Source organism: Phocoena sinus, chromosome 10 (genome assembly GCF_008692025.1).
Source record: "Phocoena sinus isolate mPhoSin1 chromosome 10, mPhoSin1.pri, whole genome shotgun sequence".
Lineage (NCBI taxonomy): Eukaryota > Metazoa > Chordata > Mammalia > Artiodactyla > Phocoenidae > Phocoena > Phocoena sinus.
This window is the reverse complement of record NC_045772.1, coordinates 60,891,176-60,906,790: the sequence shown is the minus strand read 5'-3', so window position 1 is coordinate 60,906,790 and position 15,615 is coordinate 60,891,176. Positions and strand designations below refer to the sequence as shown.

Sequence of the window (15,615 nt, the reverse complement as noted above, 5' to 3'; positions counted from 1 at the left end):
CCAGCACACCAGGGAAGGGCAAGATGGGAAAATACCAACAGCCTCCTCCCCTAGGCAGCGGGGGTGGGGTGAGGGGGTCCCTTCCTCCCTCCCTCTTCCCTCCACTAAGGTCTAAGCGCCAGAGGTCTTGACCTTCTCTGATCCAGCCACACCTCATGATAAGAACACATTTTATTAGAATAGTTATACATATCATATAAATATATTTGTCCAGCTACAGGTAGGGAGAGGGATATGGCAGGGGGGAAGCTCTTATTGCTGAGGGGGGACCTGGAGAGGGAGGGAGGGCTGGCAAGTGGGGACACCTGGGACCATTTGTTCTCCCATCCCTTACAGAAGGCACAAACGCATCATTTCTTTCCATGTGAGGACCCTGGGGGGTGGTGGTAGGGAGGGACAGGAGATAGAGTACAGAAAACCTCAAAAATACAAAAGAAACATCCAAACTTAATATCTAATGGTATAGAAAAGGCTGGGCTGGGGTATGGAAGGCAGTGGGGCAAAAGAAGGAGGAACCAGGGAGGTTCAGAACTGGTAGAGACCTAAAGAGGTCATGATGTCAATCCAGGCCCCAGGGAAAACTCAGGTAAACAAACACACACCCCGAACAAGAGAGGGTGGGGTGCCCCAGGAATTGGCTTCGGGGCATCAGCGTGTGAGTGTGTGAGTGTGTGAGTGTGTGTGTGTGTGTGTGTGTGTGTGGTGGTGGTGGTGTAGTGGCTGGTGTGAGTGACAGAAGCAACCAGGACCAGGAGGGGGTGATATGATTCCCCCTGGAGAAGGCCCCCTCCATCCGGGTTCCTCCAAAACCACTTTCAGGGAGTAAATTCAGCCACTGCTTCCAAGAAGGAACCCCTGCCTGGACAGAAGAGCCAGGTAGCAGAGGATGAAGTTGGAGAGCTTGGGATGAAATCACACAGGAGCGGGTCTCGGGCAACAGAATATCATGGAGCTGAGTGTGTTGGAAAAGAGGCATGAAACCTAAGTGTACGTCTATGCATGAGTGTGTGCATGTGTGTAAGTGTGTATTCGTGTGTGTACTGGGGGTGCGGGGGTGGGATCATTCAAAGGTGAAGGGGTCCTGGGTGCTGAAAAAGAAGTGTCCATCCACGTGGTCCTCCAGGGCATCCTTATCGCTCTCGGCTGGGAAGCGTTCCTTACAAATAGGACACTCCTTCCATGGGGGGGTGGTAGGGCCCCCAGTGCTGGCCTCTGACAAGGGACCCGCCGCAAAGCCACTAAAGAGAGACAGGAGAAAGGAGAAGGTCAGTGCGCTCCACTGCCTTCCTGGCTTTTGGACCTCTGGGAGAGGGACCCACACATGTGGGCTCCCAGATGACCCTGTTCCTAATGCAGCGCCCTGGCAGTTCCCTCTGCTAGCCTCTCATAGTATCCCTCTCCCCACAATACTGGAAGCCTTAGTTTCCCAGCTCCCCATGCCCTCTTGTCTTTAGTGCCTGCTGGTTTCTCTAGTACAGAGCCCATCCCCCAACCTCCTGCTCTCCTCCCTCCATCTCCGTCTGCTGCCTAATGAGGCTGAAAATGAGTCTGACATCGTCCTTCATCTTCCTGCTCCAGCCTGGAAGGATGACAGCATCACCCGCTCCCTGCCCTGAGCCCATCTCACATCCAGGCAAAGCAGGGGGCTGGATGATAAGATCTCTCTTCCCTCCTGCCTCCCCCTCTTGAACTGTGGAAGAAAAGGGAAGGTAGCGGGCAATCTGATACTTGGAATTCCCCACCCAAAGCGTCCCCCAGGGAAGTCAGGGAAGAGGGATAGCATCTAAGGGGCGACCAGATGGATGCTGGACCCCAGTCTTCTTTCTGTTCCTGTCCCAAGGGGCCTTGGTCTCCTCTCTTCAATCCCTGACAGAGCCTAGGTACTTACCTGGTGGTTGGGGAAGGGGTAGGGGCAGGAGAGAGGGGATGCAGGGCAATTTGGGCTCCACGGAAGATGGTGCTGCTAGAACAACACAGAAGCCAGTTAAAGGCAGGGCCTCTGAGTGCGCACGTGCATTGATAGGCACCAGTGATTTGGAGTGGTGGGTCATTTTGTGTGTCAATACAACTGTATCTTTTTCTTGGTTGGGGCCAAGAAGAGGGAGGTTGGGGGAAGGGCATGAGGACTGTTCACCTGGATGCCTTATCCGCTGGCATCCTCCCACCTCCCTCCTGTCCTCCCCCTTTGGCCCTCACCTGGCCATGTCATAGAAGGCATTGCCCAGTTCCGGAAGTAGCAGGTTGGCCTCCTCACCACCACTCTGCACAGCTGCCATCAGGACTGACTTCTCATCTTCAGCCTCCTGGGCACCAAACGGATAGAGTTGAGTTTTGGGGTAGTGTCCCCAGATGGGGGAGCAGCACACTGGGACAGGTAAGGGAAGTCTAGGCCGGGACTGTTAACAGAGAGTTGTAGTAAGAGTGGAGCAGGAGAAGTGTTTTTTTTGTTTTGTTTTGTTTGTTTGTTTGTTTTTTGCGGTACGCGGGCCTCTCACTGTTGAGGCCTCTCCCGTTGCGGAGCACAGGCTCCAGACGTGCAGGCTCAGCGGCCATGGCTCACGGGTCCAGCCGCTCCGCGGCATGTGGGATCTTCCCAGACTGGGGCATGAACCTGTGTCCCCTGCATCGGCAGGCGGACTCTCAACCACTGCGCCACCAGGGAAGCCCAGGAGAAGTGTTTTGATGAGGGCTGGTGCACAGGAAGAGAACGGGTGTGGGGAGGAGCCGCTGGCAGCACAGAGGCTACTGGGTCAGACTGGTGTCCACTTGGTGGCCCTGAAGAGAGCCTGTGCCTGCCCGCTCTCCCCCAAGAAAAGAGAGCCCTGTATGGCTAAGACTGCCTGCTCTGGAGGCTGGGCCACTTGGGGTTGGTCCTACCTCTTGTCCCTGCCCCTGCCCCATCTCCCCTCCATGCTCACAGAGTCAGAGCTACTGTCCTCAGCTGGTCCTGAGAGGTGAGGAGCGATGGGAGCCGGCTGGCTGATGACAACTAGGGGAGAAGCCTCTCGTGGCCCTGTGGCAGGGGAGGAGCCCAGGTCTCCACGCTCACACAGACCATAGGGCGGGAGCCTCATGTCTTCTGGAGACTCATCCTCTGAGTCTGTCAGAGCCACTGGGCAGCCTGCAGGTGAGGGAGTGGGCGGAGAAGAAAGAAGGAAGCATTGTTAGAGGGTCGGCTTCTCTGGATGAGTGATACAGTTAAGCTAATCAGGGGCCAGGGTCTGGGAAGGAAAAAGGCAAAACAGAGGGCAGAGGCAGCTCCCAGAGGGGTCATGTGGAGCTTTCCCAACACAGGGAGGGAGAGCGGGGAAGAGGTGTCCCAAGACTGGGGGTGTACAGACGCAGCCCCGCAGCGGCCTCCTCGTCCTCTGTGGCAGGGTCCTCATTCCACTTCTCGTCTGCCACCTTCTCCAGGCGGGCCTCCAGCTTTCTCATGTACTCTAGCAGTTCCTGGAGGTGGGGAGGAAGGACATGTGAGCGGCTGGGAAGATGCGAGCCATGCAGCCCTGCACAGCCTTCTCTTGCATCCAGGGTGAACTCTGAGCACCTCAGGATTAGACGCTTTTGCCAAAGGGGGGGCAGTTTAAGGCAGATCCTCCCCCCACAGCCCCCAGCCCTCTTTCACCCCTTCTTCCCCCAGCAACCCTCCCCTGTCCTGCCAAGGCGGCTAATAAGGGGAGCCATGGTCCCATTTTTAGCCTTGGGGCCCTCTTCACTGATGCCAGTTTCTAAGCCAAGAGGTGACAAGAAGATACCAAGTTTCCAGCCCTCAAGTCCCCCGCTGGGGCCTCCAGGGGGCTGGGTTATGGCTTCTCACCTGCTTCTCCTCCTGGAGCTGCTCCTTTTCCTTCTGGAGCACACGCAGGGCTGACCGCAGCTCCACCAGCTCCCGCCTACTCTCTGACAACTGCACCTGAGCAGAAAGGGCCAGAGGGAATCTGGAGCCTAGAAGGTACCTCCCAGAAGCTGGGCTCTGACCTGGATGCAACAATCTAGAACCACGACTCTCCGTGCCTTCGCTCCTCTCTTGCCCTGACACACAGGAGGCCCCGACACTCTGCTTCCACGAGTCCCTTGTCTTGGCTGCAGGAGACTCACCTGAGTCCTAGTCTCTGTCTCCCAAGTGGGGACCAGAGGATGACTGCCTCTGGGCTGGGGTGCAGAGGGCTCGGTCATAGCAGGGGGCACTCTAGAATTCGCCTAAGTCATCCCTACTGGGCCCAGAATGTGTGGAGAGCAGAAAGGGACATGGCATGCTTCGAACCAACGAGGGCCGGGGGGCGTGCAAGTGGGAAATGAGTGCCTAGAACTTCTGAGCCCACAGCCAAGACAGAGGGAAGGGGCACTGATGCCTCAGGACGCCCGGGCCCAGGACTCTCGGGTGGCCGGGCGCCTCACCAGGCTAGAATCCTTTTCCTGGGCCAGCTCAGTCTTGAACACTTGGTTCTGGGTCTTCTCCTCCTGTACTGCCTTTTCCAGTCGAAGTACCTCTGCACTCAGCTTTAGGATCTTGTCCTTCTCGGCCTGGGAGACGCCGAAAAGGAAAACGGGAGGGTAAAGGAAATGGGATGCCACTGGCAACAGCACCATTCCTCACTGTGTCCCTTCTTTATTTAACTGAATATTTTGGAGTGATTTCCCCTTCTTGCCTTCCTTATCCCCTGTACCCCCAAATGGAGGAAGGTCCCTGACAGCAGGGCGCCTTGCTGATCAGGGATGGGTATCACGGCAGGGCCGGCGCCTAGGACGGTAAATGTTTCTGAATCAAGATGGTAACCAAGACAGGTGCTACAGAGATCAGGATCTAGACACTCTGCTCAGGGAGGGGCCCCACCTGGACAGCGACTGTACCTCCCTCACAGCCCCTCCCCACCCGTAAGTCCTCTAAGGTTCTCACCCCCGCCTCTCTCCTCCCAGGGGATCTGACCACACCAAGGTGCGCGCAGCAGCAGCCAGGAGCCTGCAGGTCCCCCCATCCCTCTACCTCCACACTCTGCAGCAGCCCCGCCCGCTCCTTGCTCCACTGGCTTTTCTCCTCCTTCAAGTGCAGACTGAGCTCAGCCAGCCTGCCGTTGACTCCAGCCACTTCCAGGCGGCTGCGGTGCAGCTCGGCTATGGTGCGGTCCCTGGCTCCCGCTGCGCTGGCCAGCTCCTCCCCAAGAAGGGCGGCTTTCTGCTGGCTCGAGGCTGCAAGCTCCTGGGCCCCTCGAAGCTGCTCCTTCAGGGGCTCCAGCTCAGCCTCAGGAGAAAGGAGGAGATGGAATCAGGGCTCCCAGTGAGTCATTTGTGAGCCCGGAAGGTAACTAGGCTCCCTCCACTCCCCCACCGCATCAGGACTCAGGATTGGGTTGTTTAATCTTGAGCCATGTCTTTCTCCCATACTTGTCTACAACCAGCCCTGGAACATTCTCCACTCCCTGTTGCCTAGGGGCTTCACTCACCACCCGCTGCTGGGCCTGGCCGAGGGTGTCCTTCATCTGGGCCATCTGTCCTTCAGTCGCTGGGCCTGAGCACTCTGCTCCTCCTGCCGGCCCCTGGCCTCCTGCAGCTCCAAACTCAAGCGACAGTTCTCCTGCTGTGCCACCTGGAGCTCAGCCTGATGGCAGCAGAGAGCAGGTAAGGAAAGGGGATACATATTTGGGGTGGCCATGGAGGTGGGCCTCTGTGATGAGAGAAGCCAAGGTTCCACTCCTCAGATTTAACACAAACTCAAGCATTCAACCCTGGCCAGCCCTTCCTGGGTTCTCAGTGCAAAGCGTCTCAATCCTGAGCAACCCGTCTCCAGTGGCACGGCCTGCGGTCTTCCCCTGCCCCATGTCTGCTTCCCCGCTCTTCCTTTTCGATCAAAACTCAATCTGGATGTCCTGCAGGCCTCACACGCTCGGCATATTCTACCTCCCACTCTACCCCCGTCCTTGCCACTCTTGTTTCTGTCCATGGCACTAACTACTTCTCAAGTCACTTGGGCTGGATACCTCAGTGCCACGTGTGGTTCTGTTCTCTCCCTAGTGGCCCAAAGGATGGACGCTTCTCCATCCTCCATCTTGTTCACAGCCATTTTCTCTTTTCTACTGTTACCACGACCACATTAGCTCAGGCTCTGGTCATTTCTTGCTTGGACTATTGAATAATCTCACAACTAGCTCATTTTCCACAAGGCAATCAGATTAATAATTTTTTCTTTTTTCCCCCTGGCCGTGCCACGTGGCTTGTGGGATCTTAGTTCCTCGACCAGGGATTGAAGCCAAGCCCTCAGCAGTGAAAGTGCAGAGTCCTAACCACTGGACTGCACTGGACCGGAATTCCCAGATCAGTCTTCTTTAAGAACATTCTTTAAGTATGTGTCCCCCACTTGAAAATCATCAATGCCTCTCACTGCTTACAGAATAAAGACTAAACTCAAGAACCTCTACAATCTGACCTAGGCCTTACCTCAAACTCTTTACCCACGCATTCAGCTGCTCTGAGTGTTCTGGACTCTAAGCCTTTGCTCATGTATTTTTGGTTTTTTTTTAGAATGTATTTGTTTTTTATTTATGTTACTTATGTGTTTATTTATTTATTTATGGCTGCATTGGGTCTTCGTTGCTGGGGTGGGCTTTCTCTACTTGCAGTGAGCGGGGGCTACTCTTCATTGTGGTGTGCGGGCTTCTCATTGCGGTGGCTTCTCTCGTTGCAGAGCACGGGCTCTAGGCGCTCGGGCTTCAGTAGCCGTGGCACGAGGGCTCAGTAGTTGTGGCTTGCGGGCTCTAGAGCGCAGGCTCAGTAGTTGTGGCACACGGGCTGAGGTGCTCCGCGGCACGTGGGATCCTCCCGGACCAGGTCTCAAACCTGTGTCCCCTGCATTGGCAGGCGGATTCTTAACCACTGCGCCACCAGGGAAGCTCCTCACGTGTTCCTCTGTTCCTAGAATGGCCTCCCTCTCATCTCTGTCCACTTAAATTCTACCTACTCTTTACTGCTGAGCAAATGGTTTTCAGACCATCTCCCATAGAAGCCTAGGGTTCTGATGAAGCCATTTAGAAGCTGAAATATTTGATTTCAACTTCTTCCAAATTATGAAAAATTATGTTGAAAAACAATGCACAAACTCACAAGTTAGCACACTGGAGATCATCAAGCACTGATATGTGCTTCCAGGTTAATTCATTTTTGTGCAAAGCTCAGAATAAAGTTTCAATTGTATTTTCTATTGACGTGGAGAGCAAACTGAGATCGCAAGGTAGAAGCTTAAAAATTATCATTTGCACCTGCTTGTGCGTGAGACTCAAGGTGTTCTCAATACTGTACAACCATGACACGATACAGAAACATATTAGCTGCTGAGGCTGACAAGACAGTCATCCATAACCTCCAATTTCCAAGTCTGGTATCCATCAAAATTATCTGATTGCTTTCATTGCTTTATAAGTAAATGTTATACATTTGAATTTATAAAAGTAAATTTATAGTAAAGCACTGGATGGATAATTGAGAAAGCAAACCAACTCTGAGCCCTTACCTCGCTTTGCTCCTTGTCTGCCTGCACTTCCTTCAGCTGCCCAAGGAGCTTCTCTTGTTCCCGAGTCAGGGCCTTCACCGTGTCTCTAACCCTGTGAGTGGTGGATGCAATGTCAGAAGACCGACTGGTCACCAGAGAAGGAACAAAGACTCAGACTTCTGTCTTGAGCCCTTCTGCTGGGGCTCCTCTAGCCCAGACCTCCACTTCTCTGTGGGATGCCCAAATCCCCAAACCAAGATGATCCAGTTCTAAGCCCCAAGTACCCAAGATTCCTAGTTTTAGAGCAGAATATAGAAATAAACAGTTGTTCTTTTCTCCTTATGTATCACTTTAAGGGATGTTCTGCTAATGGCTTCCCAGTTGTTTGCAATAAATCAAGAGACCGGAATTCAGTCTTTTCTAGACAAGGGGCAGTCATTATTGACGATAAACTTTTGATCTAGGTCAGAAGTCGGCAGATGTTATCTGTAAAGGGCCTGACAGTAAATATTTTAGGCTCTGCAGGCCATGTGGACTTCTGTGGCAACCTCTCAACGCTGCCACTGGAATGTGGAAGCAGCCATGGACAATATGTAAATGAATGAGTATGGCCGTTCCAGTAAAACTTTATTTATGAACACTGGAATTTGAATTTCATATGATTTTCACATGTCACAAAATATTACTCTTCTTTTGTTTTTCAACCATTAAAAATTGTCAAAACCATTCTTCCCTTGTGGGCTGTACAAAACCACGTGCGTGGCAGGCTGGATTTGGCATGTGGGTCATAGTTTGCTGAACCCTGGTCTACACAGCCCCTGATCTTTTCCAGATGCTCGGTTTGATCCCAATTTTTCTATTCCATGATTTAGAACCTAGACATTTAGTATCTCCCTCGGGCAAGACTAACATATCCTGGACTGAAGAAGCCTTAGTGATCAACTCACTTTTTACTCTGGGTCTCGGATAGCATGCCTCTTTCCTTTAAAGAGTTTTTCTGAAAATATCAAATCTACCAGTACTGAATGAAAGAAACTTAATTATGTCATTTGATGAAAGAAGTGTTTCTTCTGGTGAAAATCTGAAGGACAGGCATGGGAGGTGGTCAATATTCGTGACATTTGGTAGAAAGAATAGTTGTCTGGCAGAAGAAAGAAATTTATTCTATGCGGCCCCAGAGGTCTAAACCAGGACCAAGGAATGAAAGTTACAGGAGGGTAAATACAACACAAGAGATACAAAAATGACAGCTGTCTGATATTGAAAGAGGCTGCCTTCTGAGGTAGTGATCTTTCCTCACATACCCTCTTAAATACTTTACATTCCTCCCAATGCTAAGATTCTATGATTTGTACCTTTTTTTCAGGGCAGAGATCCCATAACATTTCTGGATCACCGGTTCTAACGTTTCCTAATAGTGAGAACAGAGTCTAATCTTATGCTTTGCTGGGGTAAAATCTGAAATCCATCCTCTCTTATCTTGCCTGGACCATCCTATCCATTCTCTTCTTCCAAATCCTCCACTCCTAGCTCCTGCTTTGCCTTTGCTGCACAATAGATGGTAATGATGATTATTTCCAAAGGTAAGGAATACAGAATAGGTTAGGAAAGATGGAAGCGAGCTTGGCAGAAAAATTACCCCCAGTAATTGGAATACCCTGAGTGAGGCTGAGAAGGGAAAGAGAAACCATGTGAGATGGAGAGCAGGTCTTGCCTACCTGACACGGGAGGCTGGGGTTCGAGGGTCACAGGAAGCAAAGGGAAGTAATGGGGGTAGAGGGGTCCCCTCACCTGTCCAGCTCCACCTCTTTCGTCAGCACCTTCTCACTGATAGTCTGGATGTCATCTTCCAGCTCCAGGATGCGGGCCACGTGGTCTCCCTGTTGCCGGCTCAGGATGTCCCTCTCTTCCGTGAGCTCCCCGTGGGACCGGGAAAGCCCCTGGAATTAAGGTTCCCCAAGAAGAAGAGGGAAGCTGAGATGCATCTCTCAAAGAGTGCAGTAAAGGCTTAGGAGAACTCCTAAGTTTGACTATCCACCCTTCTACCCGGTCACCTTCCTTGAAGAAGAAACTGTAAGGGAACATCCCCTTCCCGGTGAAGACGGCTACCTCCACCCTAACTCAGCACTCCTGTGTTCAGATAACTGAGTCTCACTACAAATTTGGGACGTGTCTCCCATCATATCCAGTTTAACACTACTTGTGACCGCCTAAACCTATATCTTAGATGCCAGCACCATCTTAACAGCCCACTAACGTCTCCGCTTTACTGTCTTCACTGGGTTCAGATTTTGGACCCCAGGTGAGCAGGCAGGCCCCTCCCCCCAGCAGCCCTGCTCCCACCTTGTACTGCTCCTCCAGTGCCATGTGCTCCTGCCTGGCGGACGCCAGAGCCGTCTCAAGCTCCTGTACTCGGCTCCTCAGCTCTGTCACCTGCCCCTCCAGCTGCAGCTTCAGCTGCATCAGGTCATTCCTCTCTTGCTGGCTCTCGTCCAGCTGGTTCTACAGGGGACGAGATGAAAAGGGGAATCTGCCTGTGAAGCGCCCATTCCAAGGTCCCATCCCCACCGCTCTGCAGATGCATGTCAGGGCTGGGAAGTTACATCAGTACAGGCTATAGAGGCGAGTCAGGGGAGGCCTGGTGTGCTACTGAACCCTGCCCACCACCCATCAGACACACCAGCTCCTGGCACGCTGAACTGCCCACCCCTCTTATCTTTTCCCCGCTGAGGCCTGGTCCCTCCTTTGCCCAGCAATTGCAGGAACCCCTTGTCTGGCAGAAGTCTTTCTCAATCCACATGGACAAAGGGGATGGTTCCCCTAATTTTACCCTATCTGTTCTGGAGTCAGACAGATGTGGGTTTAAATCTCCAATACAATTTTTACTAGCTAGGTGACTTTGAACAAGTTACTTAACTTCTCTGAGTCTCTCTTCTCATCTGTAATGTGATCCCTTAGCCTGGGTTGTTTTAAGGTTTAAATGAGAACAATGAATGTAAAAACAGAACACGGGTAGGAGATCACCCACCTCTGACTTATGTAAGATATAAACATCTTCCTATTCTTGTATTGATTCCATATGTTTAGAGGATTCCACAGGGCAGGAGTTTGTGTAAATCACAAACTACTCATTCCCACCTGTTGAGCTTTCCTCAGGCCTGTCCTCTCGTCTGGGGAATGTACTTCCTCCCCACCTAGTCCTGTCCTTCACCTTCCTTCAGGAAGTCTTCCTTGCTAACATCTGCCTCCACTCCCTAATTCTTCTGTATTTGGTCCAACAGAAAAATAATACAAGCTACATAAATAATTTAAAATTTTCTAGTAGACACTTAAGAAAAGTAGTAAGCAGCAGATGGAATTCATTTATCTAACCCAGTCAATCCAAAATGTTATCATTTCAACATGTAATCAATATAAACAATTACTGAGATCTTTTACATTGTGTGTGTGTGTGTGTGTGTGTGTGTGTGTGTGTGTGTGTTTTGGCTGTGTCACGCAGCTTGTGTGAACCCAGGTCCTTGGCAGTGAGAGTGTGGAGTCCTAACCAGTACACCGCCAGGGAGTTCCCTACATTCTTTTTTTAAATACTAAGTCTTCAAATCTGGTGTGTATTTTATCCATACAGAACACCTCAATTTAGACCACTCACATTTCAAGCGCTTAAGAGCCACATGTGGGTAGTGGCTGCACAGGCCTGGGGCCCTGCTGATCTGTTCTCACTCCTCACTTGCCGTGGAAGTGGGTCTCATCCTCCCCTTCCTTGCAGTGTTCCTTCCCTGCGTGGCCTCCCTCTACCCTTTGCATCTTCCTCTAGCGCCTAGGGAAGGCCCCTGGAGAAGGAAGCCTCAAAAAATTCTTAGGAAATCTTGAGTGATGTTGGCCTGTGGGTGGCTTGCTTTCCTACCCTATGTGTTCGTGTCTGTCTGTGTCAGATTGAGACTTTCCTGTAGGCAAGGCTTTGTATAACTCCCAGTGAGGTCTGCAGTTGAAGCTACAGCGAGGGGAGGGTGAAGCGTGAAGGGGCCCCTTGCAATGCTATCCTCCGGCACCCTCGCCCAGGAGCAACTCTGTTGCTCTGCTCTCACCTGCAGCACAGTTGCCTTGGGAACAACCAGCAGGATGTCAGAGCCGCCGTCAGTCTCCTCCAGGGTCACCAGTTCATCCATGGGCCGTGGCTCTCGGAACTGGAAAGGGGGGCTCTGCCCACACACCCGGCCCTGGCGGTTCACGTACCGGAACTGGTAGAGCTGGGCTCCGGGTTTGGGCAGGTAGCTGGCTGTGGGAAGAAGTACAGACCCAGGACCCCAATATGATCCCAGGCCCTCAAGTGCTCAGCAGGTTCCCCCTCCCCTTGATGTGTCTTATTATCCATTGTCTTTGGCCCCAGCCCCTTGTTACCTGTTCTATAGACTGTTTTCTCTCCTTTCCACCTCTCACAGGCTATTTCTGATCTCTGGGATACTCTTCTCCCTCCTTTCTGCCTAGCCTTCTCTTTCCTCTCTTTCCCAAACCTACCCTCCTTAATAATAATAATAACAACGACAACAATGCTAGTTACCATTTTCTGAGTACCCATTACATACCAGGCACTTTGCCAACAGCTTTATCTGTATCATTTAAAATTTTCATATTGTCCCTGTAAGCCAGGCATCCCCTTTTACTGTTAAGATAACAGACACAGAGAGGGTAAATAATTTGCCCAAGGTCAAACAGCTTGTAAGTAATTAGAGCTGAGATTTGAACCTGGGTCTTTCGAAATCTAATGACCAATCTTCTTGTTAATATATGAAGCCACTTTTCCCTCTTCCCTACCCCCTAGTCCCACAAGAAGAGTTCCTCCTTTTTTGGTAAGAGGCAGGACTAGCGGCCCTTTTACAGTTCCTTTCTTGTCTGAATCCCTGATTCTTTGAAAATCCCATGATTCTGTATCTGCCGAGACCACTACCCTCTTCCAAACCTCCATCCCCTTGTCTCCTCCCTCCCGGTTTTCCCTCTTCCCTTGTACCTTGGAACTGGACACTGGCATGGATGGGGGAACCATCAGTTGCACTTTCAGGCACCGAAGACCACACAAACGTGTGGTAATCCCGGACACAGGCAGCCTCCACCTGTCAAAGCCCCCGGTGGGAGAGGGGTATAGTGATGCAACTCCCAGCTCCGGAAGGCGGAAAAGGCTGAGGGATTGAACCAGGGGTGGGTAGGATGGTGTTGCAGTGGCAAGGATTCTGAGAGACAGGGAAAGTGGAGGGATGCTAGTGTGTCAGGAGAGAGCAAGGCTAAGATGGGGAGATGGGCTTCGCTTACACACATGGCCTTGTCATCTGTGACATCGTTCTCCCTTCCTCTCTATCATCATGAAGTTGAGAATTCAGAAACCAAATCAATTCCCCTTATTCCAGACAACCCATGGCCCGTAAGCCTGAGCCAAAAGGGGGTCCAGGGATACCTTGAAGATGCCAATCCAGTCGCTGGCACTGGGCACAGTGCCTGGTGGGAGCGTGTAGTGACACTCCACCTTGGTGTTGGGGATGTAGGTCCGGGCCACATTCAGAAAGTTGACTCCACCCCGGGATGGTGCCCGGCTTAGCGATGATTCTTCCATTCTGGCCCTGAGATGGCTGCCTTCCTATGAAATGAAGATTGAATATCCTGAAGTGTCTCCCCCTCTCTCTCTGCCCCCTAACTCTGTCCCCACCCACAGCCCCTGCTCCTGGAGATGAAGGCGTATCTGGTTTCCAGCCCCTGAGGGTTTAGGACCCTCTAGAGGTATCAATCTTAGTCTCTAGGGCATAGGTCTGGCCTTCTGGGTCAGTACCCATCCTGGCTCACACTGTACCCTCTGAGTCACAGACTCTCTCTAGAGGTAAGAGCTCTCTAATTTCTGCTCCCTTTTCACAGCCCCATTGACCAAGCCTCAGTCTCCCAGGCTCGGCCTCCTGTAGTCCCTCCTTTTCCATCTCTTAATAGCCTTGACCATTCCAAATTCTTCAGCCTCCATCTCCCCACCCCAACCCCTACATCTTCTGGCTCTTGAATTCAACGTCCAACTGAGGCGGGGGGCCCCCTCATTCTGAGCAGGCCTCCTTGCCCACTCCAGCTATACCCAGGAACGACTTAGGACACCTGAAAACAGCAACTCTGAAAGTAACGACTGAGTCTTTGGAGCTGGAATATGGCTGGGGGTACGAAGAGACCAATCTTCAAGCCCCTGAACTCTCACCCTCTCTCCCTGTCTCTCAGCTGTCTTCCGCCATGAGCAAAAAAAAAAAAAGCCTGCACTCTCATCCAAGAAACAAAGGGAAAGGGAGGATAAAAGGGAAGATAGGTTCTGTCCCTCACTCATTCCTCCAGGAAGTCAAGAATTCTGGAGGCGGCTGCTTCAAAGGGTGGAGTGAAACACTCAGCAGGAACGTGGTGCTGCGGGGAGATGGAATGTGGGGGCCTGGAGCCAGGAAAGCCCCACCCCCGGGTAGGCAGCCTGGAAGTAAGGGGCCCTGGGAAGGGAAATGTACACATAATGTTGAGAGAAGGAGAAATGTTTCAAAAAGAACCTCATATTCTTCTCTTCAGGTCTTGCCAGGAGCAGGGCTAGAAAACTACTGGTTTGACAGTTCGTTAACCCATCGCTAGTATTCCCCTCCCCCCCCATTTTCTCTGCTCCCCTTAGCCTCAATTCTAAGTGCCTGAACCCTTCCATCTGCTTGGATTGGTAGTTGGAGGCATGCTATAGGATGGGATTAAGATGAAGCGTTCCAAGTTAGGTGGGGAGAGTTCAATGGAAAATATGAGGCTAGAGTGAGGAAAGATAACAACAGTCAAGAGAACTCCTAAGCCCAGGGCTGTGAGATGGCCCTTGTCATCTCTCATCTCCAGCCCACTGAGCTTTGTCCTGTGTCAGTCACAGTAATGCACGTCTAATCAACCATGGCCACTAGTCATGTGCACGCCCCCAAACATCACAAACCCACACCAGGCTGAAGCCAGGTGGGTAGGGACTTTAAAAGAGGACAGAAAATCAGTAAAGAAGGGAAGGTGGGACAGCTCTACAAAAAGGAGCTACTTCTCCCTCCAAAATAGAGACTGAATTGACGACAAGAAGTTTCTCTGAATTTTCATCTCTGAAAAATCCCTAGTTAAAACTAGTCCATGTTTTTTTCCAAATACAATTCTTCTGGCTTTCTAAGAGGGGGTGAACTGTCCTCAAAGACATTGTCCTGGGGACCCCAACTATTCCCCACAAACAAAATTCAAAAAAGCTGGAAATATCCCCCACGCCTGAATGAGAACTCTGGGCAACTAAGGTGTATATGTGTAGCCAGATTCAGGTGTTTGCATGGGGCGGGGAGGGGGGTGTCCCCATGCCCCCCACGCTGTAGGGCTCTAGAGTTCTTTGACACTCTACACCTTGGAAGCTTCCCCCGCGCCAAGGGATTCAGCGTGGTAAAGGCCTTTGGATTGGTGGCGGGGCGCGGGGGTTGGCGGTTTGGGGGATTAGGGGTAAGGGAAGGTTTGTGGGGTCCAGTCTTGCCGGGCCGAGAACGAGCCGACTTAAGCCTCCCTCACAACTCCCTTAGGCCTATCAAGCTTTATAGAGAAGGACTGAGAGGGAGGCGAGAACAGCCAGGGGGCAGCCCCTGATGAGGGCCCCCTTGAGACCAAGAACTCCCGAAACAGCGGGGTGGCTTCTCCAGTACGGAAAGTGTTAACACCCAAACGCTCCTGCTTCCCCCTTCTACGGTTCCCTTAGATTATCCTTTGACAGTCTGGGAAGTGGGGGGATCCCCCATAAGATCGCCCCCAAATTAGGCCAAGTTTCTTACCCCACCGACGGATCAGCTGTCCCCTCACCTTTCACCAACAACAAAAACAGCACTCGGCTCCGAGAGGGGGAGGGAGAAGGGTGGGCGCGAGGGCTTCTGGGGTTTGTGGTTCCTCCGCGCGTTTTTTGCCGGTGAGATTGAGCATATCTGGGACTACATGTGCCAGGAGGCTGTGCGCAAGGAGGGCGGAGTAGAGGGCGGCTGTGGTAGCGGCGTCACCGCCGCATCCTGGGAGGCGTAGTTCTCACTTCCGCGGCAGCAAACGAGGGTGTGGCCAGCAAAGGACTTCACAGCCCAAGAGTCCTTGCGAGGGGG

At 52.0% G+C, this 15,615-nt stretch overlaps 1 protein-coding gene across 1 annotated transcript; it reads right to left on the bottom strand.

The window, feature by feature from the left end:
* Positions 1-153: 153 nt before the first annotated feature.
* On the bottom strand, positions 154-15,377 carry CALCOCO1 (calcium binding and coiled-coil domain 1). Its single transcript, XM_032646145.1, is given in 16 exon segments — positions 154-1,238; positions 2,197-2,303; positions 2,919-3,121; positions 3,342-3,450; positions 3,818-3,913; positions 4,399-4,524; positions 4,985-5,239; positions 5,442-5,488; positions 5,491-5,596; positions 7,502-7,592; positions 9,272-9,420; positions 9,824-9,982; positions 11,566-11,756; positions 12,486-12,588; positions 12,927-13,106; positions 15,301-15,377. Coding segments are annotated over 15 exon segments (2,076 nt in total). The 5' UTR covers positions 13,083-13,106; positions 15,301-15,377; the 3' UTR covers positions 154-1,060.
* Between the last annotated feature and the right edge of the window lie 238 nt (positions 15,378-15,615).